This window comes from Hippocampus guttulatus, chromosome 3 (assembly GCF_054856545.1).
Source record: "Hippocampus guttulatus isolate MCC_2025c chromosome 3, RoL_Hgut_1.0, whole genome shotgun sequence".
NCBI classification, from domain to species: Eukaryota; Metazoa; Chordata; class Actinopteri; order Syngnathiformes; family Syngnathidae; genus Hippocampus; species Hippocampus guttulatus.
The window spans coordinates 11,643,341-11,667,535 of record NC_141263.1 but is presented as its reverse complement, the minus strand read 5'-3'; the positions used below and the strand labels follow the sequence as shown (position 1 = coordinate 11,667,535).

At 42.5% G+C, this 24,195-nt stretch overlaps 2 protein-coding genes across 6 annotated transcripts in view; one reads left to right on the top strand and one right to left on the bottom strand.

The window, feature by feature from the left end:
* Positions 1-16,109, top strand: part of dmxl2 (Dmx-like 2) — a 38,362-nt gene extending 22,253 nt beyond the window's left edge. The window contains exons 34-55 of one of the 5 annotated variants that reach the window (XM_086106780.1): positions 10-300; positions 419-610; positions 702-778; positions 1,009-1,136; positions 1,552-1,797; positions 2,509-2,589; positions 3,498-3,688; positions 3,988-4,121; positions 4,210-4,295; positions 4,410-4,611; positions 5,420-5,537; positions 6,396-6,461; positions 7,124-7,210; positions 7,701-7,822; positions 7,926-8,064; positions 9,734-9,794; positions 10,943-11,070; positions 11,155-11,232; positions 12,256-12,347; positions 12,431-12,483; positions 12,576-12,793; positions 14,218-16,109. In XM_086106780.1, coding sequence (XP_085962906.1) covers positions 10-300; positions 419-610; positions 702-778; positions 1,009-1,136; positions 1,552-1,797; positions 2,509-2,589; positions 3,498-3,688; positions 3,988-4,121; positions 4,210-4,295; positions 4,410-4,611; positions 5,420-5,537; positions 6,396-6,461; positions 7,124-7,210; positions 7,701-7,822; positions 7,926-8,064; positions 9,734-9,794; positions 10,943-11,070; positions 11,155-11,232; positions 12,256-12,347; positions 12,431-12,483; positions 12,576-12,793; positions 14,218-14,427 — 3,000 coding nt within the window. In that variant the 3' untranslated portion in view covers positions 14,428-16,109. Of the gene's footprint in view, positions 1-9; positions 301-418; positions 611-701; positions 779-1,005; positions 1,137-1,551; positions 1,798-2,046; positions 2,230-2,508; positions 2,590-3,497; positions 3,689-3,987; positions 4,122-4,209; positions 4,296-4,409; positions 4,612-5,419; positions 5,538-6,395; positions 6,462-7,123; positions 7,211-7,700; positions 7,823-7,925; positions 8,065-9,733; positions 9,795-10,942; positions 11,071-11,154; positions 11,233-12,255; positions 12,348-12,430; positions 12,484-12,575; positions 12,794-14,217 lie in introns of all 5 variants that reach the window. The other 4 variants (XM_086106779.1, XM_086106783.1, XM_086106782.1 and 1 more) reach the window with 4 other exon arrangements.
* Positions 16,110-16,830: 721 nt separating this feature from the next.
* gldn (gliomedin) lies at positions 16,831-23,384 on the bottom strand. Its single transcript, XM_086106785.1, has 10 exons — positions 22,482-23,384; positions 21,756-21,807; positions 21,663-21,680; positions 21,475-21,573; positions 21,121-21,222; positions 20,939-21,055; positions 20,743-20,826; positions 20,368-20,493; positions 20,147-20,297; positions 16,831-18,518 (listed from the first exon to the last, which is right to left on the bottom strand). The coding sequence occupies exons 1-10, from the start codon at positions 23,079-23,081 to the stop codon at positions 18,053-18,055; spliced, it is 1,815 nt and encodes a 604-aa protein (XP_085962911.1). The 5' UTR covers positions 23,082-23,384; the 3' UTR covers positions 16,831-18,052.
* Between the last annotated feature and the right edge of the window lie 811 nt (positions 23,385-24,195).

Sequence of the window (24,195 nt, the reverse complement as noted above, 5' to 3'; positions counted from 1 at the left end):
AATATGCAGGTAGAAGGCAAGGAGCCTGAGGCAGAGCACTGGGCAGAACGAGCAGCATCAGTAGATATATCAGATGACCTGTTGGAGAGAACAGACGCTGGTGCCTATGAGCGTCACCAAATGGAGCGGCGGCGCCTTCAAGCTAAGCAGCAGCATTCGGAGCGGCGCAAGGCTTGGCTTAGGAAGAACCAGGCCCTGCTCAGGGTTTTCCTCTCTTACTGCAGCCTGCATGGAGCCAAGGGAGGAGGCGTCACCTCTGTACGCATGGAGCTCCTTTTCCTTCTGCAGGAGAGCCAACAGGTAGCCACATACTCATTGAATACCAATGGATTAGGTGTCTCATGTATTTGCAACTTGATTGATGCCGATCACTCTTCTTGGCCCAGTAAATGAAGAAGTCACAAATCTTTCTTCTTAGGAGATCACAGTGAAGCAGCTGCAGTCTCCCCTTCCTCTCCCGACCACCTTGCCTCTGCTCTCGGCCTGCATTGCCCCCACCAAAACGGTCATCGCCAATCCTGTGCTTCATCTCAGCAACCACATTCATGATATCCTGCACACCATCACCCTCATGGAGGCTCCGCCGCATCCAGATATCATCGATGATCGGGTCAGAATTACATTTAATCACACAGTCTTTCAGTGTCGTTTGCGTGATTCGATTGAAATGTAGAAAAATGAATTGTGTGTCTCGTTCTTAGGTAAATGCCCTTCACACACTGGCAGCGTCTCTGTCTGCTTGCATCTATCAGGCGTTGTGTGACAGCCATAGTTACAGGTAGTCCACTACTTTATCCCTCGCATATTTGAATGTTGACTGGCTTTTTTTTTAATATGCTACTAAAGTGCACAGTTGGAGCATGCCCTTTCTGATTTATTTATTACTTTTTTTTTTTAAACAATTTTGTTGAAAAGTGACAGTTGTGAGATAAGCAATCAATCAATTACAAGAAAATTATTGAAAAGGTGCAGGCAAAGCCTCATACCTTTTTATTGACTTTGCAGTAGCCAGACTGAGGCCAATCAGTTTACTGGAATGGTGTACCAGGGCTTGTTGCTCAGTGAGAGGAAACGACTCCGCACAGAAAGCATAGAGGAACATATCACTCCAAACTCGGCTCCAGCTCAATGGCCAGGTAAGAAGTTCTGCACTTGAAAAGGCAGATTACCACCACCGCAATCTTTAATTCTTGAATGACTTGACTTTTTATTCTTCTGTTTGACATGTTCCTTATAAGTAATTAGTTCAGAGTTCAATTGAAAGTCTGGGTGTTAATAAAATGGCCTATGAGAGAGCATCAGCGACAAGATATCAAGAGAATATGAAAAGCAGAGGAAGGAGTGCAAAGCAAGAGGTCTGTGTTTATGCAAATAGGCAGATGGTGTTCTATAATAGGAGCTTCATGGCCTCTGGGAAGGAAACAGAAAGACAGACCGCGCTCATTATGTTAATGCTTTGTGAATTGCCTTTATATCGTGCAGAGACTGCATTTTTGTTCTTTGATATGATGATATTTCATAATGTTATGCATGTGTGTTCCGTTTTTCCAGGTGTGTCGTCCCTGATTTCTCTGTTGACGTCTGCCAGGGAGGAGGACCAGCCGAGACTCAACGTGCTGCTGTGTGAGGCAGTCATGGCTGTTTATCTAGCCTTGCTCATCCATGGCTTGGGCACTCACAACAGCAATGAACTCTTCCGCCTTGCCGCACATCCTCTCAACAACCGCATGTGGGCCGCAGTCTTTGGAGGAGGGGCCAAAGTCATAATAAAACCAAAGAGGCCCGAGGCCCCACCTGGTATATATCATGAGTGTTTTGTTGTACTTTCTGTCTTTTCATTTGGTCTGTGTTTCTTTACCTGTCTTGACACTTCAATGCCCTAGGCCCATCTTGTTGTTGTTGTCTCGTCTATCGTAACGCTTCTTTCTGAGATCACTGAGGGGGAAAAGAAAAAAAAAACATCCTCTCAGCCCTGATGTCCTCCCTAGAATGCAGTTGTAGGCGTATAGTGTCTTGTGTGAGTGTGCACTCTGCCCTGTGTCCCAGTGCCAGCTGATTTTGAGGCAACCAGGCCAGAGGAGTCTCAGGAGTCACGGAGACTTGAGCAGGGCAGCCTCACCCAAAACACCAAACCCATTCCCTATGAAACGCAGTGGCCCAAACAGTACCCTCCTCTCGTTTCAAGGGGAGGTGGGCCAGCCACAGTGGCACCAGCAACTAAAACCAGCTGTGAGTAACAAGCTGGTGGTTTGCAGTTCTGGTTTGCAGGATTGAAGTGCATGGTAGATGTACAGGTCTGCACTGTTGCTGATGATGCCCCCCCCCCCTACTCTTTGTTGTGTGGTTAACGCTGAATGTCAATTACAGCCATGTGTAATTTGAAGTGGGTTTTTGATAAGACAAAAGCATATGTTGGTGTTTGTGTGTAGTGTGTGTTGTCCTGCATGTGCGTGCAATGTCCTTTGTGCTCAACTCATGATGTCATCCTTCCCTGTTGTGCCGCTGAAGCAAAAGTTGGGGCAGGCAAAGAAGTTACCGAAGCCCAAGCTGATCCCCCACAAACTAATTCTGAAGTTATGGCTAAACCAGGTACATCCTGTGGGGTTGTTAGAGTAATGAAGTAGTGGACCCAAAACTCTATAAATAACCTTTATTAATGAGTGTTCATTTGATGGCAACAATGTATGGTAGTGTGTGCGCCAGTAGTTTGAACGTATTTAGAACTAACTATTTCATTGTAGACTTACTCACTACGTAGCAGTGTATTAAACTAGCTGCCTTAAATTTGCACTCCACAGTGCTCTGACATTGTTTTGTGGAGGAGGAAGATACAGATTGGCTTTTAGACTAAAAGTGAGAGATAGCAGCAAGTGGAGACGAGCGTTTGAAGAACAGAGGTAAAATGGAGGCGCTCTTAAAACCTAACCGATTCATGGGAATCGTTTTAATAAAAGATGAAATTCTGACCTTTTGAGCACAGATAACGCCATTTTGCAAACACGTAGCCACACACACTTCACATGGTACGCCTCAGAAAATGATACACCTTTTTCATCATCATTTGAGCTCCTCAACAAAATCCTAATCATCATTGATGTGGTTCTGTCTATATATCTGTGATGCATTACTTTCACTAATACAAGAGTGTGTGTCATATCTTTGTGAGTCTAACTGCTCTGTCAACTCTGTTTTGTGTTGTCTTGTTTTGTCTGGTGCAATGCCAGTGATTGTCCTGCAGGATAATAGTGCAGGTTTGTGCTTATCCAAGTGAATGTATGCTGAATGTCTGTCCAATGCATTTTTGCGCAAATTACATCTTGTCAATTGGATGTGTACACTGCACTGTTCTGGCTGTTGATGCATTTTACTTGATCTTGGTGTATTTCTAGATACCGTGATGCAATATCGCAGATCCCCCTTATCCAGCAATTGGCCGCCTGGAGCAAGCTTGTGTAATTCAAATCTGAAAGATGTTGTCTCTTTGTCTTGTCTATCAGTGGTGCCCCCTCAGCCCCAAGCTGAGGATGGGGACCGATACAGGCGCAGATTTAATATGAGGATGCTGGTACCTGGTCGCCCTGTCAAGGAGACGCCAGCCGCCCCACCACCGCTGCCCACAGAGAGACCCACTTACAGGGAGAAATTTATTCCCCCAGAGCTGAGCATGTGGGACTATTTTGTAGCCAAAGTAAGGCATTAACTGCATTTCTAACAAGTTAAATCAATTCATGAAACGTGGTTGAATCAATCAATAAAATGTGGTTGTTGTCATCGCATTACACTTAACGGTAAAATGAACCAAAATGTTCACATCGTAATTTACATTCCAACTAATGAAATGTGAAATGTGGTTGTTGTCATCGCATTACACTTAACGGTAAAATGAACCAAAATGTTCACATCGTAATTTACATTCCAACTAATGAAATGTGATATTTGTAACTTGCGATCATGTTGCCTCTCACCCCCATTTTTTGGCCCTCTCAGCCTTTTCTGCCATCGTCAGAGAGCAATGCTTTGTGTGACTCGGATGAAAGTGGAGCAGAGGATGATGAAGATGATGATGACGCTTTCCTTTCCGACACACAGATGACTGAGCACTCTGACCCAAACTCCTACAGGTGGGCTGTGCTTCTTTTCTATCCCATCATTTGGGAGGCTGTGCCTTTGGTTTTAACAATCCTGTGTGCTGTCTATTTGGCACCTTAGCTGGGCTCTGATCCGCTTGGTCATGGTGAAACTCTTTCATCACTGCATTAAGAACTTTCTCCCTATTACTGGGCTTGAATTTGCAGGTACAAACATACTGCTACTCTTTTGGTTACTCTTCAATGAACTGTTGCATATTCAGCAAAATAAATTGGAATATTTTGTGTGCTTTGGTTTGGGTTTTTTTTTTTGTTCTACAGACTTGCCAGTCACTTCACCTTTCACAAATGCTGTGTTGAAGACTCTCGAGAACTGGGAACATATTTTATTGGAGACCATGAACAAATTTGATGGTCCGCCCCCCAACTACATTAACACTTACCCTACTGACCTCAGTGCTGGAGGCGGTCCTGCCATCCTGCGTCACAAGGCCATGCTGGAGGCAGACAACACTCCTTTCAAGTGAGACTTCAATCAATTACACAAGCATGGAATTCAGTTCTCCGGGTACTCCGGTTTCCTCCCACATTCCAAAAACATGCATGGCAGGCTGATTGGACGCTCTAAATTGTCCCTAGGTGTGAGTGTGGGCGTGGATGGTTGTTCGTCTCTGTGTGCCCTGCGATTGGCTGGCAACTGATTCAGGGTGTCTCCCGCCTACTGCCCGGAGACGGCTGGGATAGGCTCCAGCACCCCCCGCGACCCTAGTGAGGATCAAGCGGTTCGGAAAATGGATGGATGGATGGAATTCAGTTGCCCTCAGAAATGTGCAAAATGCAAATTGTGCAATCGCAAACAAGTAATGGAAACACAGAAATTTTGAAAAAACGCTCAAATATTGCAAAAAAAAAAAAAAAGTTTTTACATTCTCATGGTGGTTTTTGAGACGTATCCGTATGGCTGTGTCCCAATGTGCACCCTTATCACCTAACCCAGGGGTGTCAAACTCATTTTTGTTGCAGGCCACATTTTAGTTCCCCTTTCCCTTGGAGCACCCTTATGACTGAAACCATATAAAGAAGTCAAGAATAACTGTGGATTCAACTCTTGCTTAAGTTACAATTTATGAGGGGTAGAGTAACAAGAAAATGCTTAGAATATCTCTATTTATTACATATGAGAATTTAAGTTTTTGGAAGACATTTTAGAAAGCATCGTGGAAGTTGACAAGTTTGATCTGCTTTTACGGGGTGTACGCCACACAGGAATAATATTGAGAGAATCTTAGAATTCATACATTCTGATCTGTTTAAATGTTCATGTCTGTCAGGACAAAAAATCATCAGTCCTTTCCAGCTCGACGCCTGTGGCATTTCTTGGTCAAACAGGAAGTTCTTCAGGAGACCTTAATTCGTTACATCTTTACCAAGAAAAGGAAGCAGAGCGAGGTCAGTTGTTTACATGCTTTTGCAAAATGTGTTTGTTTTGTTGTAATTATACGTGAGGTATAAGGGAGAAAATTCATCAAGCAGTTGAAATACTGTTCGGACGTGCCCTAACTCCAGGCCTGACTCCAGGGGTCCCCCTGTAATCCGCATCTGCGAGGGAAAATTATGTCTGTTTATGGTCGTCTATATAAGGGTTTCTGAGCCGTACTTTGTCTGGTCCGTCACTTAAGACATGTTTGCCCTGGCGACCCTGCCAGGGGCTTTAAGCACCAGACAACTTAGTCCCTTGGATCATTGGGTCATACAAACACCTCCACCACGATAATATGGTGGAGGTGTTTGTATGTATATCTTATTTGCTTATACTCTTCACAAAATGTGCAAAATGAACGACACTATCATTTTTGGCTTCCAGTAGACTCAATCCCAGGGTGCAACAGTAGATCAGTTTCCACGTCCGTTTTGTTTGAGCAATGATGTTTGCACCTGTTGCGCATGAAGATCTTAAGTAATTCAGGCCCTGAGCATTTGTGTGTTGATATTGATAACGGTACTATCGTTGCTTTGACTTCTGAGACATCTTCAAGTACGTGACAGTTAAATAACATTTGTGTTGTCTGGAACTGCTCATTACTCTGTAGTTACTCATGTAGACAGAAGCTACCAGATAAGTGTTCCACCAGTGCACACTCTTTGCATGTTGACGAGGTGGCCTCAAATCATTCAGATGATATTTTATACATTTAAAATCCTGTCAGCCCTTTTTGATTTTCATTTTTCATTCCATGTTTTATGTTGTGTGTGCATGGGGTTTGTGTTGTCCTGTGTTGTGTTCTGTGCCTTTCGTGTGTGGTGTAGTCTGTAGACAACCATATGGACCATGTAAGGCCAAACTGCGTAGCTGGAGCTAGCAGTCTCAACAAGGTAGTATTACCTAGTATCACCAGGCTGGCTTTGTCTGTCCTTCTGGCTCTTTGGCATAGTCACTACTTGGCAAAGCTTGAAGGAGCAACATTGGGGGGGATATATATAAAAACCCAGATATACACATTGTGGTTCATGTCTCCTCTCCAGCTTGGCTTGATGATGACTGTTGTCAGTTATTCCAGCATACAGTCTCGTCGAGGCTAATCTTTTTCCCCGACAGGGATGTGTATGCTTTTCACTGTCATAACGTCCCATCCAATCCCTACCAATAACAGATGGATGCCCCTTATGTTTTACACTTGTTTGGGTTTAACAGCATTGAAGCTTCCTTCTAACCCACCTGGCACACAAAGTATATTGACTAACTTGCATGCTCACTGTCAGGGCTGTGATTGATTTGACAGTGACAGTCAATTCTCGCTCTATCCGTCCACCTCTGATACGTCTGTCAGATTTTTCTCAAACTACTCATTTCTTGTGAACTCAGCTCTTCCAATGCTGCCTTCATATAATGTACAGTGTTTATAAATTACTCCAATGGCTGAAACTGTGTGGGGTTTCTCCATCTTTCTTACTTACTTAACTAACTGTTTGTGTTAAAAGGCCTCTAAATATCCACTGTTGAACCTTGTTTTTGTTTGCTCTCTTGATGTATCCAGGTAGAGGCAGATCTGGGCTATCCAGGAGGCAAAGCAAAAATCATTCACAAGGAGTCTGACATAATTATGGCATTTGCACTCAACAAGGTAATCCTGGGTGAATTTTGGTTCTCCTTAGTTTATATTGGGGAAATATGCCATCAAGGCTCCACTGATCCGACTTCATCAGGCCCATTTGTTTGGATATCACTGTAAATTATTAGGGTTCTTGAAAATAGAGATAAGTGGGAAGTAATGTGCTGAATAGGTTTTGGCTACATTAGTTTACAGTCCCAAGTTTTGAGCGATGAGATGAAACAATAAACAATACCTGGCAATGGTCCAATGTCATAATTTATAAATGATTTGACATACAAAAAGAATAACAGCTGAAAATGTAAGATCTGATTCAAGAAAGCCTGAAAAAAAACCCATCAACACACACCATTGAAAGTTTTGAATAAAGTGGCTCCAAGTAGAGTACTTGTAATAATTGGTGCTTCTGCTTTTGGCAATGTTTCTTGGAAATGAGAAAAACCTTAATTGTATGGTTCCCTCCATCCTTGTCTCTCTCCAACCTGCTCACATGCTTTGCCAGGCAAACTCAAATGAAATAGTGCTGGCCTCCACCCATGATGTCCAGGAAGTGGATGTGTCAACACTGGTGGCTGTTCAACCCTACACTTGGATCGGAGAGGACTTTGATAAGGAGTCACGCAGGTCTGATCTCTCCTGATGTTTTCTTAAAACGACTTAGATTATTGCTTTTTGCAGTAACGACTTGGTCATGTTACAATTGTAAAAGTATGCAATGTTTCGACAGCTCTGACGACATCGACTACAAATCATCTCACACCAACATTGCCCAGGCCAGCTCTGGTCCCTTTGCGCCACCGCAGATCCCTGTCTCGGCATCCATGCCGTGGCTGGGCAGTGGGCAGACCAGCATTGGAGCCAGCGTGGTAAAGGCTCCTGCACGCATACTCATATACACGCAACCATTCATTTTTTTAAATGCCGTTTATAAATCCCAACCTCGTTTGAACTCACATTCACATCTATGGATAAGTAAGAATGATCCTCTTACACATATTTTTGGACTGCGCAAGGTGGTTGGCTTACATGTAGGCACGCCACAGAGAACAGTGTGGTTGTGACAGCTGCGCACAGGGCAGGCGATTAAAACCCAGAATGGTATGTACAGGGAGTTCTCAATCATTGCCACCAGGGGGAATCTTGAGTTTACCTCTGAGGCAAGAGACAACAGACCCTTGTGTATTCCATTAAGTATGCCATAGAATGGATTTACTCCACACATAAAGATGGCTGGGGAGAGCCAAGCATTTATTCGACATCCTTGACATCCATCCTAAGGTCAATTCAATGAATTAGTAGATTTTTTTCCCCCTCTACGGTATTATGTCTATTTCACACTAGTAGGACAACTACATGTACTGCACGAGTGAGTCTAAACTGTGCACTAGTTGACATCTGTACACCACAACTACTTCTAGTTCAACACTAGATGTTAATTAGTAGAATTTTAAGTCACTAGTTGTGCAGAGTTTTCAACTAATGCTTATATTTCTCTAACTAGCAACATGCCAAAATCCCACTTCTGATGACGAGCTTACTGGTACATAAACCTGAAGTTTGGTGTTGAATAACTGCTTTGTCCATGTACAAGTACGCTCTTTGTCCGCTCTAGTAGGCATACGAGCAGAACAACTACATGTTACTAGTGAGGAAAAATTGAGCACAGGATGTCAAAACATGAATAATAAATGAATAAGTAATGCCCTTTGAGGATTTATTTAATATCGTCATATCTGTCTTAAAGTCCATTGTACTGCAACAGTACCAGAACAACTGTGTATTACTAGTAACATTTGTCGACTGCTGTATGATATTTCTCCAGACTACTAGGACACCACATGTTCATAGTACAGCAAAACTATGAGTGAGCATTTTGCTACTCGTAGGTCCCAGAGGCTGCAAGTGCATGACACATGCCTTTTATGCTTAGTATTACTAGTGCAGTACAGCAGTTTACTAGTAAGGTTTAAATGAATACTAGTAGGCCAAAAATGACAGAAGTCATGGAAAAGAATTTACAAATAAGACAAAATCATTAAAATAGTAGGCCCTAGTCATTCTCCCAGTGCCATGAATTATAAGAATGGAACTTAATATTGATATCAAGGATATTGAATCACTGCTTAAAACAGCTTTCCATAGATGGTGTCAACTTCAGAGGAATATAGTTTCACTCCTCTATGGCAAGTGTACTGTTTGAGAAGTTTGTATTTTTAATTCTTATCAATGTGGAGGAAAACTCAGCTGTGCCGCCTAAACAGCTGGCCTGCTGAGTCTGTGGAGGCTGATATAGGCATCGAGTGTGTTTGCATGGCTGAGATGGACACGGATAGCGGCCACTCTCACAGCCGTGTACCCAAGGTGCAGCTTTGCGTCACGCTTACATGCGGCCCGGGTTCTCCCTGTTCCCACCGTGTTGATAAACGTGTGCTCTATGATGCAGATTGCAAGATGGGGAGAAAAAAAAAAAGCTCGTAAGCTGCGGGTTTCAACCTGTCTGTCATTCTGCATTGATTTGTCAACCACCTTTTCCAGATCATGAAGCGGAATCTTAATAATGTCAAGAGAATGACGTCCCACCCCATATATCAGTATTGTAAGTATCTTTTTCACTGTGCTGTCACAATGCTTTCGTAGCTTAAACAGTAGAAATAAAATTCCATACAATTGCCAGCACCTGCTTGGTTCAGAATCACGATGGCTCCCCTACCACTGTGTTGTCATCTCAGTCAACCACAACATAAGCTGTTAGAATTGGACATACTGGTACTGTAGGATAAAAACTGTGAACAGCTTGGCCTTGGTGGAGATGCTCTCGACTGAATGAGATTCGATTTATACGCTATGGAACTGATCAAATCTAATGATGCCTAAGACTTGAGTACAGTATTTGTAGTATAGTCATATAAACCTCACATGTGGTTCTAATGCAACATGCTGTGGATGTCCTCTCCTCAAAATGTGTTATTTAAAATAAATAAATCTTTTCTTTTTGTTACAGGCAAGTTCATTCATGTAATTAGAAATGTGTCGATTTTCTACGAATCACTGTACTGTTTCCCCCCACTATTTGCAGGGGATAGAAAGCAAGCCCTGCCGTGAATAGCAAAAACTTGCAAGTATTTGACGGGCCTCTCAAAAGATTTGTGATTGCCTATAAATACCACAAGATCGGGGAATAGCACAAGATTAGTCAAAAAGAATCTGTTCAATTCCTTTTCTTAAAGTTCCTTGGGACCTCGGTGCCACACAATGGTGCCAAGGCAAAGCCGAAGCATTTTTTAAATTTTTTGTATTTGGTGCAAACACAACAAATCAAAAAAAAAAAAAAAAAAACACCTTACCTATATTCAAGCATGGTGGTTCCAGCATCAGACTTTGGGGCTGTTTTTCTTCAGCTAGAACTGGAACCTTAGAGAAGGTAGAGGAAATTATGAGCAGTTCACAATAGCAGTCAAAGTATAACTAACCTTCAGGCTTCTGTTGAAAAGGGAAGTCAGTCAAGTCAAGCCTACAAGCACAGATTAAATGTATTGGCACTTTTTTTTTCGATGTAGTTGTGCAGACTATAGGTCATTGCTGGAAAAACAATTTTAAAAGCAATTGTCTTGGTCTATCCCCCCCCCCCCCACCACCCCCACAAAAACCCGAGAAATGAACAGGGGTGTGTCAAATATTCAGGCATTCCAAAAGTACTTGACATTGATTCAAGAAGCCATATGCATGTGTTTGTGTTTGTCTCAGACATGACGGGAGCCCAGGATGGCAGTGTGAGAATGTTTGAATGGAACAGACCTCAGCAGCTCATCTGCTTCAGACAAGCAGGCAACGCCCGTGTCACTCGACTCTATTTCAACTCCCAGGGCAACAAGGTACACGCAACCCGCATGCACACTCACACGTGACATCATTCCCTTTGTTTTGTCTGTCTGATGAGGTTGCTCTGATTGCTCTAGTGCGGAGTCGCTGACGGAGAGGGATTTCTCAGTCTCTGGCAAGTCAACCAGACGTCCTCCAACCCCAAACCTTACCTGGTGAGTTCACCTCCCATCTGCCCAATTACTTTTTAACCCTTGAGGCTTTGTGCTGGCCATTTCTATCCACCACGCTTCCTGTTTTTATTTTTCTTCTTCTTTTCTTTTTTTTTTTTTTTGTTTTGTGGGAGGGAGGAACCATTGTCGTTTGTTAATGTACTGTAAATGTAAGGGCATTTCCCAAAGTTATGTGTTTTTGTTGAATTCAACATTTCCAGCTTCAGCACTTCAAATATAACGTACTGATTAAATATGATAAATCGTACCCTTTGGCTCGATTGTTGCCATTTTTGGCCAATTAAAGACCATGCAAACAATATATTTGTTTTAAATTCGTTGTTGTTTGTTGGATGGAGTTGTCCAATTTGGGTAAAAAGGGTTTTGTTCTCGACACAACACTTAAAATGTTTAGTATGTTCTTTGTCTGAGGACTTTGTGTTTCAATTTTTGAACAGGGGAGCAATATCTTGTAATATCCTTCATTTATGAATTGCTCACTGCACTCGAATGGAGACAATGGATGAACCAGTTTTGATTTGAAGAAGACGTGATAACCTCTGTTGATCATAGAGAAGAACTAAGGGGTTTTTTTCAGAAGCAGAATCTTCCTGTGCCAGCTGTCAAAACACACTGTACTGTATAAGTACTAATAAGTACTAATACTACACTGTATAAGAGAAGATAAGAAAACCTTTATTTGTCTCACAATAGAGAAATTCCCAATTTACAGCAGCAAAATTATGAAAGGCAGAAAGTAGAAGACAAAAAGTATATAAATAAATATCAATATAAAATATAAATAGAAGCATATTAAAAATGGGTGAGTGGGGGTGAGCCAATATATTGCTTGCAGTTAACAGACTTTTTACAGCCAATCGAGGAGGCATCTTCCACTTCTTAACTTTAAACGACATTTTTCTCGATGGCCAAAACTGCTCACAAGCATAATGAAAAGGCCGTAAAATCGAAGAAGGCCTGATAGACTCTTGAACAGCATCCTTTTTTGTCTGATCTCGCCTGCAGAGTTGGCAGTGCCACACAAAGACCTGTGGCGATTTTGCCTTCATCACATCTTCGAGCCTCATCGCCACAGCCGGACAGTCCAATGATAACAGGTGAGCATCGAGTCTTGGTCTCAACATCACCGCTCTTTTCCTTTTTGGTACACGGTGGCACAACTGATCTTGGGTTTCCACAGAAATGTTTGTCTGTGGGACACTCTGATTTCACCCAGCAATACCATGGTCCACGGTAAGAAAGCCATGCATCATTCCCCTCGCATTCCCCCATCTGTTAAATTCTCCTCTAACGACGTCGATATTTGGTCCTTTACGTCCCTTTAGCATTCCCATGTCATGAGAACGGGGCCACTGTGCTGCAGTACGCTCCTAAACAGCAGCTGCTGATCACTGGAGGCAGAAAGGGCTTCGTGTGTGTGTTTGACATTCGCCAGAGACAGCTGCTCCACACTTTCCAAGCCCACGACTCCGCCATCAAGGCGCTGGCCCTGGACGCCTTCGAGGACTTCTTTGTCACCGGCTCCGCAGAGGGAAATATGAAGGTGAGACACCAACGCTCCTCTCCAAAAACACAGATATCCCACACATGATACAATGGATAATGACCACACTAAGCATTTTATCTGGAAGCCGCTAGTTGCGGAAGCTGCATTTGGTACCCGGTTCTTCAATGTGGCCTTACCTAACTTAATCCACCATTATTTAGCAATTATAGATGAGAAACGCAATATAACAGCACACAACTGTGCCATGTACATCATTTGCAAGAGTGCAGAATCAGTAATTATATCACAGCATGACATTATAAACAAACAAAATGACATGCTGATTTCAAAATGGAGTGTTTGCAGATCACTCTGGATATACTTTGCTCGTCGAAGTTGGCGGTAACAGGTGGTGATCCGATTAAACAATCGGCTTGCTAGCCTTAGAAATCTTATTGGTATAAGAAACAGATGCATTGTTTGTATAGTTTAAATTATATATTTGAGAACTACAGTATTGATTCTGAAGGCCTTAGGCAAATTAGAGTGACGTTGCAACACAGACGACTCTAAAACACATAAGGGACACAATAAGAGAAATTCAATGAAATGAATATTAGACTTTGGGGAATAAATTAATAGAATTTCCTGGAATAAATCCACCCACTCAATTGAAAAGAGGAATACTGTCTGCCAAACATCTATATACCGCAAATAACAGAAATTCACAAATGTCACCCTAAAGCAAGGCTTGAAAAAACATAAATCAGCACATTTATAAATGCTGGACCAGGAATATACTGTAGATGTTCACAGTACAGTGCCATTTTTCTTGAGAAATAACGTGGGGTTTTGGGGGTGGGCGTAACACATGATTTGCATCTCAATTCTTTTCAATGAGGAAAATTGCCTAATTGTATGGACTGTTGTGAAAAAGCTCCTTGAGTCATTTGAGTACCTTGGTTCAAAAAATGCTTGAGGTATTTTTTTTTCTGTCTTCAGCCTTGACAAGTCGTTTTCCAGACTTTTTTTTGGGCTGGTGGGGGGGGGGGGGGGGTCATATATTGCGCTCACAAACTGTTGCTTCGGACGACAGCAATACAACGTTGTCCCAAATTAATGTTCAGTTACCACTAAATGACCGCCTCTGCTTCTGATGTCACTTGTCTCATAGACCAAAATTTATATGGAGAGTTTTATTTGAATTCCCACTGTTTCTAGAGCGGCAAATAGTGTACTGCTATGCACCATTTAAATTGAAGTATGAAATGTTAAAGCATCAAAACCAGTTGGCCCTTTATTACTCAGTGGTGGGGGGGGGGGGGGGGGGCAAAAAGAAAAAAAATATACAGTATATGTACTGTATATACTGTATATTCTAATATGCGACTATTCAATTTAAAATTTCACTCGTATATCTGAATACCAAAATACATTTGATAGCTGCAGCCCTAGCGGACTGTTCCGTCGTCTTTCACCAGGTGTGGAAGCTCGCTGGCCACGGGCTCATGCACTCCTTTGGCAGTGAGCACGCCAAACAGTCCATCTTCCGCAACATCGGCGCCGGCGTCATGCAGGTGGAAACGCGTCCCGGGAATCGCATCTTCACCTGTGGGGCGGACGGCACCCTGAAGATGAGGGTCCTCCCAGACCGCTACAACATCCCCAGCAGCTTGGTCGATGTACTGTAATTTTCTTCCACTTTTGAAGGTCCGAAGAGGAACTCGTAAAAAAAAAAATCACAAACGCTTATACAACACTCACGAGGCATTAATAGATGAGCTGGTCAAAAGCTTGCCGTACTCCGGGTATCTTTTCAAGTGTTCAGAAGTCCACCTCTGAGTTATAAACGGAGCTGCAAATGTGTGTTTTCCCCAAAGGCAACAAGCAGAAGTTTCAAGCATAAGGTAACATCCTTGATTTTAAAGCTAGATTTCTTGTTCTTTTATTGAAGACTCTCTACTCTTAGAGCGTGTCCATAGGGAAGCTATGCATGTCCTGTTCTCGTTCCGCGGTGCAATCACAGGTCTATTGACAGTGCTCTGTAAAAGTACTCTGGCAAAACTTTTAAAACGTATGTAACTGTCGTCATTTTGTGCCCACAGCTGAACTCTCTTAGCATCTACTGTAACCGGCACTGTGGTTTGTTATTCAGTCAGTGGTATCCAAAGTGTGATTCAACTCGTTGGACTTTTTGTTTTCTTTTTCTCCCCCACCCCACTCCTCCCTCCTTTATGCCTGGCTTTTCTCAGCCCTTATGGAAGAGTTGATGCTGCATTGCTCCTGTAGTGATCCCCCCCCCCCCCCCCCCCCCCCCCACACACACACTTTCACGGACACTGACTTGTCCTGGTCTGGCCTTGTGTGTGTGTGTGTGTGTGCGTGTGTTGACTGTGCAGTGTGTGCCCGACCACCTGCCCACAAATGCCTGTTTGTGTGGCAGCTTCACTGCTTAAACATTCCCGTTGGGAAGATGATGTATTCTTGTGACTGTGATTTCAATGTTTTCATCCGTCTGACACCCCCACACATCATCATTCACCCACAGCGGAAACAAAAGTTCACTTCTGATATTTTTTGCACAAGAAGATAAATTGTGTTTTAGGGTTTGTTTGTTTTTGATAATTGAATTTTATTATTTATTGATGTGTTTGTTGGATTGACAATTCCTGTGTTGAAAACTGGAACTAAATGCCTTTTATTTTAGGAATGTAAGGGGTTTTACTGTATCTGACTTGACTGGGACACGTGCAACATAAGTCTATTTGTCTGTAAGTGTGTGATACCTTGCTAGTTGTTTTTATTGTTCGACCAGAAAAAATAAGATACTTGCACTCACATTCTGGAGACACTAAAAGGATTTATTTCAAATAGATTACGGAAGAAGAAACTGTTAAATACAAATGAATGTCTGGCTTATTTGGCCTAGTAGTCAAATGTTTGAAATAGTTTTAATATATAAATTATAGAAGTATACAATCTCTCTCTCTCCTATATATATATATATATATAAAACATCTAACATGAAAGCATTTCTTTTTTTTTTTTTTTGGTTTGTATCATATCGGCTGAATTAGTTGTAGCTTTTGTTAGGTGTATGGAAGTTATTTATGAAACAAATTTTATGTTTCTGTCCCTATACTTTTGCCCACAATATGTATTGTATATGTTCTACCACTAACCCTACTGGTGTCTGGTGTGTGTGTGTGTGTGTGTGTGTGTGTGTGCATCAGTGTGTATTAGTGTGTGTGCATGCACGGCAACACAAACAAGTATCACGGGCAGGTGCTTGCAAAGGCACTGATGCCAGAAAGAAGGTCATGATGTGAGATTTACCTTTGTAAAGTGAATAAATTATTTTTATTTCATCTGGTGATTTAGCACTGTTGTCATTAGTTCTTCCTTTTTCTTCATGTCCCTGGCTTCTGCTTCTATTGCATAATATGTACAGGATATAAAGAGATCACATACACTTAGATAAAATCCTACAAATGTTATATCAACTCATAGCTTAAAAAAAGTTGGTACAAATGATATTTTGTTTGATAGAAGTTGTGAAAATGTTAGGAACTCCAGAAAGACACATTAATAAACATTGCAAATGGGATATAACGAACAGCACTTTTTTTCTAATTACACAAATCCTGATAATTGTTCTCTAATGCAGTGGTTCTTGAACATTTTATATCAAGTACCAACTTAATGACCAACATTAAAACACAGTAGCTAGTAGTACTAAATGTTGATAAAATGAGGCAGAGGTTTTATTGCTAAATAGTGTTTTCTCTATTATCGTACGGCAAATTATTTACAGTTTTAACCTTAACGCTGCTCTTAAACACAGGGGGAAAACTTCACATAAAGTACGATCCACTTAAGATGTACCCTAAATAGTGAAAAATTAAATGCAAATGCACTGGACTTAAAAAGGATGGTGTTGAATTCATTCCGTAACCACCCTCAAATCTACTTTTGCCTTTCCAAAGAGATGTGTAATCATTTTGTAATGTGTTTCTAATAAGGAAAACTGCACTGAATAATATTTTAGTATGTGTCAGGTAGATATTTGGTGTTTGTGTGTGTGTGTGTGTGTGTGTGTGTGTGTGTGTGTGTGTGTGTGTGTGGAGGCAGGTGATCAATTTCCTTTGATCCTTTGATCAATTTACCTGGAAGTTGTGTATGTGTGGGTGTGTGCGAATAGTTAGCCAACAATTGGGCATTCAATAAACAGTTCAGCAGTGCAATGCAGTCAATCTTGGGAATGTCTCTGTCGCGAGCAGGGATGACGCTACAGCAGGACTGGGTGGTGCTGTAGCCTCATCAGAAATCTGTGCAACCCCAATTTAGCTCCTCCAACATTGTACTTGGTGTCCCAATATTACAATATATTTACAAATTGCCCCCCTCCCCTTTGTATCAGTCAAACCCCCCTTTAGCCCCGGGAGAGTAGAAAATCCTGGAGGCATCCCTGGTCGTTAGTTTCCTCTCAGTAATCCTCTCGCGCGCAGCAGCAAACGGAGGGTGTTAAGCAGAGGGGCTCATGAGGACCAGACTTGGAGATCCCTGATTTAGCCTATGTGTTAGCATTAAGCTAGCAGACTTGGGCAAACGTGGTTGTTTTAAATACACAAGGTACAAATCTCTTTGTTTTATGTTTAGTTTGACAGCAACCTTCAAATATACAGCACTTGTCCCATTTTTCAATAAATAAATACAAAACTGCGTAGACCAGCATGGTTTTGTTGTGTTTTCATGCTGGTCTTGCCGGTGTCACCAGTGTCTAGCAGCGCAACAGCAGTATCTTGGTCTTACTGGTGTCACTAGCAAGACCGTCAGCAAAAGTCCAGATTCAAACATCTGAAACTTCGGACACTGGGTAACCCTCCCTTATCAACTGAGCCACACTTATCTGTTGGGCGGCTGTGGGCTAGTTCGGAGTAAGTTGCCCAGTGACCAAAAGTTTGGCTGTTTGAATCTCGGCCGTTTTACTTTTGCTGCCGGTCACCACGAAATCACAACAAAACCATGCTAATGTATGGTGTTGTTGTTGTTTTTAGCAGGGATGTATGAAATATTTGTTTGCTAGTCAAAGCAAAAAAAAAAGTCTGCTGAATGATGCATCGTATCTCAAGGCACCACTGTCATTTCATGCTTAATCCACTGTACACTGGAAGTTTATGCCACTGCCGCAATATGTATAGTTTGTACTTTTCAGTGATTGACCCTTTTTGCGTACACTTTGAGAATCCCTGGTCTAAGAGCTAACTATGTGCTTGGACATATATTTTTTTTAATCTAGAGTTTGATTATCAGTCATCACTCATCAGAGATGAAATGGACCACGTAGAGTTTGACGTAGTTGTTGTCCCACACATACAGGTGTCTGTCCTTGGGGCTGTAGGAGAGCATTGCCAACACTCCACCTGGAGGCCTCAGGTCAAAGGTTACATTAACCGGTTTACCCTTCAGCAGGTCATACGCAAAAGTGACTCTGGCGTCCTTGGTGTCCGTGACATACAGAACGCCGCAGGCGATGAAGGCGTTGCCGGCCTTAGTGCGTGGATAGGTGGTGTTTATATAGGAGGTGATGGAGAAAGTCTTTTGGTCCAATTGGGCCACCACGATGCTCTCGTCCAAGTTGGAGGCGTAGATCAACCACAGGCCGTTCTCGTCCGCCGCCATTTTGAAATAGGTCTTGGAATTATGCAGCAGATAGGCACGGTTGTGATAGAGAGCGTCATCTATAGTGAGTGTGAGGAGCTTCTTAGTGTCCAAGTCAAATCTGTCACAAAACACAACACGCCAGTTATTTGCATTAAAGAACTAAATCAGTACCTCTTTTTTTTTAACACCAAGTAAAACCTTAATTAATATTTAGCTACCACCAAAATTTACAAGAAAAATATACAGTAGAGCTAGTACAGTACCCATAAATCTTAATCAATAACGAGGCAAAGATTCTATTCCTAAATACAGTATGAATACAGTACATCTCAGAGATGGGAAGCAGTCACATTACATTCAAGTCTTAAGCAGCAACCTTTAAGTCTCTAGTCACTGTGGAAAAAAAGGAAGCAAGTCAAGTCTAGTCACCACCAAATTTCAAAGTCGAGTCGTTACTTTGTTTAAGCAAGTCGAACGTCAAGTCACACAATCTTGCTCAGTCACAACATTGATTGGAGTGACGATATTGTTTTTCACTGAACTCTAAAAATTAAGTGAACCTTTACATCTCTAAAAGTGAAATGAAATTCAACTTGTTGAATGTCCACACTTCATTGAGTGGCACACTGTTAATGTGATAAATATTGAAATATGTTGAATGTGGGTGTAAACATGTATGATCATCAGATTTAAAAACTACATACAGTATGTTTTGGGGGGGGGGGGGGGTTCTGGTGGCTATCCCTTAAACAAATCGAATAAGTGCCTGTCTATGGGTGACTGAGATGTATTCACCTTTTGCCCTTTGTAAGTTGTCAGTTGTTTAATGTTGAGTTAAGTCGACGTGTTTACGGTGGCGTTGCCACATCAAATATGGCGGACATGCTCACGACCAAAAAATGACGATCGGTTTGTCACATTGGCGTGAAGGAAACAAAAACATTCTTCTTCTGTCTTTCTTGCTTTCCTTCGTAAAATGCAGATTTCACACTATCAAAACGATGACTTGTCATGCAGTTCAAGTCGAGTCAATTACCAAGTCCCAATTCAAGTTAAGGTGTTCCCAAGTTTTCTGCAAGCAAATTGCAAGCCCCGAATATAGCGACTTGAGTCTCACTCGAGTCAAGCCATCCCCCAACTTAACTGTACTGGAGAAAGGTTTAAGCCACTGAAACATTATGCACATGACCGACTAGTCGGCATGTGGCATGCACTAGATTCTGAACCTGTAGTACGAAAATGTTCACTGGTAGTTATGCATCACGAGTAATGTAGTTGTCATCCAGGAAAGCCAGGTTTCACCAACAATGTGTGCAGGAATATGAAACAATAGTTGGGGGGAGGGGGGCATTACTTGTAAGACACTGTCGTTCTACTAGTGCACCTTAGTCATTCTAATACTTCAAAGTTCTACTTCCCATGACCATCAACATAAGGTACATATATTAGTACGCTCTTTGTCCTCACCTGTTGCACTTTGGCATACCTTTGCCTCACTAGTAAAATGCAGTTCTCTTACCTGTATGCCAAAGTTTTCCTACAAGTAAAAACAAAGAGCGTACAGTACTACAACATCAGAATTGTCTTTTGTAACAGAGTGGGAGATGTAGCGGGAAAAACGGTACTACAAAGTTATTGTAGTGCGCTGAATTGTCTTACTGGTGAGGACACCGAGCCAATTAGTAAATCAAGGGTGTGGAATAAAGGTGAAAATGGCTGTCCATGAGTTTGTGTGGTATTGCTTACCTGGCAATGCTGGACGTGCCAGCAATCTGATAGTAGAAGTAGCCACCGTGCACTGTGTGACCACACCCCTGGTAGAACTTTCGAACATTCACAATCTCACTGCTGTTGGATTGCAATGCCGCAATGCTCTGATACTCCCTCAGCAGACGACCTGTGAGCAAAGACATCTCATTCCTCCTTCAAAGCATATCTGTTCTACAGCGTGATGCCCGTCAACAAACCCGAAAAGTGCTCCGCCACCCATACGCGTTCGTCATTGAGCACGGCAGTGTCCTTCATCCATGTGCCAAATGTGCTCTCCATCTTTGTCACATTTCTGGGGTTGATCAGAGACTTTATCAGGCACTCTAAGGGGAGAACAAAATGAAAGTTATAAGTAGGGCCAGACCGACCAATTATGTGTGTGATATATATAATATTTCTGTTTGTTAATGCTTTTACATGACACACTTTTGGTTGTCTGAAGCACATTGAATTACTCTGTGTATGAAATGTTTGAGATGTCATTGCTTTGCCTAGTTACAAGATGTTTTTCCCCTGCCAGGACTTTTTTGCATGATCTTGTCGGGTTAACTATAATGAATTTTTGAACACACCATTCCTCTTAGGGGCCTTCTCATGAAGTTTCCCAGCTATCTTCACAAACAAGGTCTCATCATTTGGAATTGAATATAATGGTTCTGGAAAAGGCATTAAAGAGAGGAATTAAAGAAAGTTACTTCAAATTCCCAATAGCTGTTTCACACACCCTACAATTTTCTTCCCCCCCCCCATCTATCTCTTGTCCCTCACCCATGGTCTGAGCCGCTTGTAGGTGGGCTCTATGGTGCCTCATTCTTGGGGGTCCCTGAGGTCCTGCAGGTCCAGGGGGCCCCACAGGTCCAGGGGGTCCAGGAGGGCCAGGGGGGCCTGAACAAAAATAAAAGCCTCATGGGTCATTCTTATCCGAGTGAGAACAGCCCGTCGCGACTCACCCTTGATGATGACATCATTGGTTGGTTGGCCATCTTCTCCGGGGGGCCCTTGCTCTCCTTGCTCTCCCTTATCCCCCGGTTCTCCTTTTTCACCAGGCAGTCCTGTAGGTGACAACCATAACTGTGTTCATGCACTCAACACAACTCTAAAAACATCCCATGAACTGGAAAGTTCACTAAATTGTCATGACCGGTTAAACTTGTCAAAGCTTCTCCATCGAACTTAGCTTTGCATAGCTTGTGCTCGCAAAACATCGCTAAGCAGTGATCAAGTGTGAGTGAAAAGTGACATGATAATTGTGGGAAATGTGAATAAGCCTCGTAAAGTGTACCACAGTACCACCTCATCCTTACCCCTTTTTCCTCGTTTACCATCAGCTCCAGGAAGCCCGTTCAGCCCAGGAATGCCATCCGTCCCATTAATGCCAGGCATGCCGTCTGCACCGGGCAAACCTACAATAACACAAAAAATTGGTAGGCTCTGAACTGGAGCGAGAATACACAATTTACAGAACATAATGGCGAGATTGATTGTCACATACCAGGTGGTCCTGGGGGCCCTGTGAGAGATAATTGAGGAGCATTAATAAATATGAAGGCGAATCTAAAACATGCACGTGTAGATCAGACAGTACCAGCGAGGCAGACTCCTTTGGTGCTGTTACAAATGTCGACCAACAATTTAATCTGGAAAAAAAAGAGCATTTTAAACGCATTTATAATTTTAACACAATGTACCATGTTGTCACAAATGTGGAATTAAAATATCTGCTGCCCCATTCCATTTTTAAAATGGATTAAGAGGTTTGGCTAAAAAATTGATTAATTTGATGGGCTAGATTTTCTGTATTTGAAGTAAAAAAAAAAAGGAAAAAAAGGACGCAAGCACAGCCACCCCTCACTGAGGTGGTGTATCACTTTGGCCACCCCTCTATAAAATTTCTGGCTTTGCCCTTGCTCAAAACTCAAAATGCTATTTTTCCATTGACACGAATGAAAATGCCATTAATATGTTCCATCCTCACCTCCAAAAAAGTGTTTTTAATTCCAAAAAATAACATACTGTACTGTACTTCATAAAACCATAACCTCATAACACAATGAAATCGAAAGTAAATAATTAAACAGTTAGTTTATACCACATTTTGCTGCTTCAATTCAATGGACAATGTGCTGCTCTTTGTGGAGTGCACTCCTTGCCCACTAGGTGGCAGTATCATGCACACAGAGACATACGAAGAACAGTATCACAACTGACTCAGTAAGCTGCAGTAATATTAGCCTTTTTTGCAGAAGATAAAGAATACATGCCTGTGTTTATCTATCTATCTATCCATCCATCCAGTTGGATGTCATCTTACCGGCACCATGGAATAAGTGAGCATCATCATCATATCATCGTGCACGTCTTGCTTGTGGTAACGATGATTATGACGGTGCTTGTATTTCCGATTGTGCTTTGGTTTCATCTCAGTTTCCTCTCCGACTTCCAGGCTGACCTCCTGCTGCTCGGTCTCCACATCTTCTTGACGGTCGAGCTCCTTCTCCACCTCTCGCTCTACCTCCTGCTCCTCATCCGTCCCTATCTCCTTCTCTTGCGTCACCTCTAACGTCTTCTCCTGCCCCTCATCCAGCTCAAGTGCATCACTCCTCTTGTTTCTGGAGTATTGATACTGCGGTTTACCCACATTCCTCTCAGCTCGTTCTCTGGGCACCTCCTGGAGAAACTCCACCACTGAGCTCTGCTCCACCTGAGTCAGCCTGTCTCCCGCCTGCTCCAGGAGGATGTGTTGTTGATTCTGCTGGATCAGAAGCATTAAAAGGCCCACAGAGTTTAATAATGCCAGTGCACATGTCCCATACAGCACCAGCCGCTGAGGACGAGTCATGCTGGGGATCGGGATCCACATGGTTACTGCGTCACCTGCTCTTCTCTTGGAGTCACCCATACACCTCAGCATCAGCGGTCTACCACTTGGAAAATATTTACAACCACCACAGTGGATTTCACAAAAAATAAGTACCGGTAGTCCTTCCTTGCACGGATAAGATGAGCACTCCAAAGAGGCGAGTCAGTCAGTCAGTCCGGGCTCTGTAAAGGCTGGCTGGTAACTACAGTGCCTGTTGTGTTGCTCGCCAAGTGGGATGCGTACATGTGTGTGTATGTGTCAGTTATGTTGGAGTGGGCATGACACAATCTTCTGGGCTTGTCTGTGAAGAAGCCCCCGCCTGTTCAGTCACCTGATTTATATTCAGCACAGTCCATTCTAGAGCATCGCCGTGGGCAGACACACACACGCACACACACACACTCACGCAGCACTCACATACTGTACATATTCAGTCATAGCACAACATATAATAATTTTCTTATTTATTTAAGACCGCCTTCTTCATCTTCTTTTGATATTTACTTCTGTCCCTTTCAAACTGCACCTCTTTGTCCTTCCTCGTTACTTTTTTGCTTCTGATTGGAGATTCAAACCAAAACCTAGAAGTGTGAGGCACACATGCAAATCTGGCTGTCCATTTCCTTTGCTTTCCAGGATTGAATCTGGTTTAATTTCATTTTTCTTTCATACTTCCCTTATGGACTAGTTCATTGTCTTTATTTTTCATTCCTTTCATCTTCATTCCCTTCTCTGTCCTTCCTTCTGTTTTATTATTTTTTTTCCAAAATTCAAAAGCAGTCTGTAAAGGCATTGCCCATTCTCCCAGCAACTACCACTGAGCACCATTTACCCATTTTCAACAGTGTAGTTTTCTTGAAACCTCAAGGTGCTGTTTCATGTAAACTCTCGGTTTTTGATTCAGTTCAAGTCGAGTGAAGTTTGGTTTCAGTCTAAATGAATAGGACAAGTTGGAACCGGAAACCACCGTTTTCAATTAAACTGAAAGGACTTTGACTGGCATTTCACTTCTGTCAGTGTGCTCCTGATGATGATCAATGATTTACATCAGTAATCAATGTGTTAAAGCGGCAGACTTTTTCACAAGTCAGTTCATGACCTCTCCTCCAGCAAGGCGTCCCCGCCCCCCGCCACTACAACACCCCCCCCCCACCTCCCACCCCTG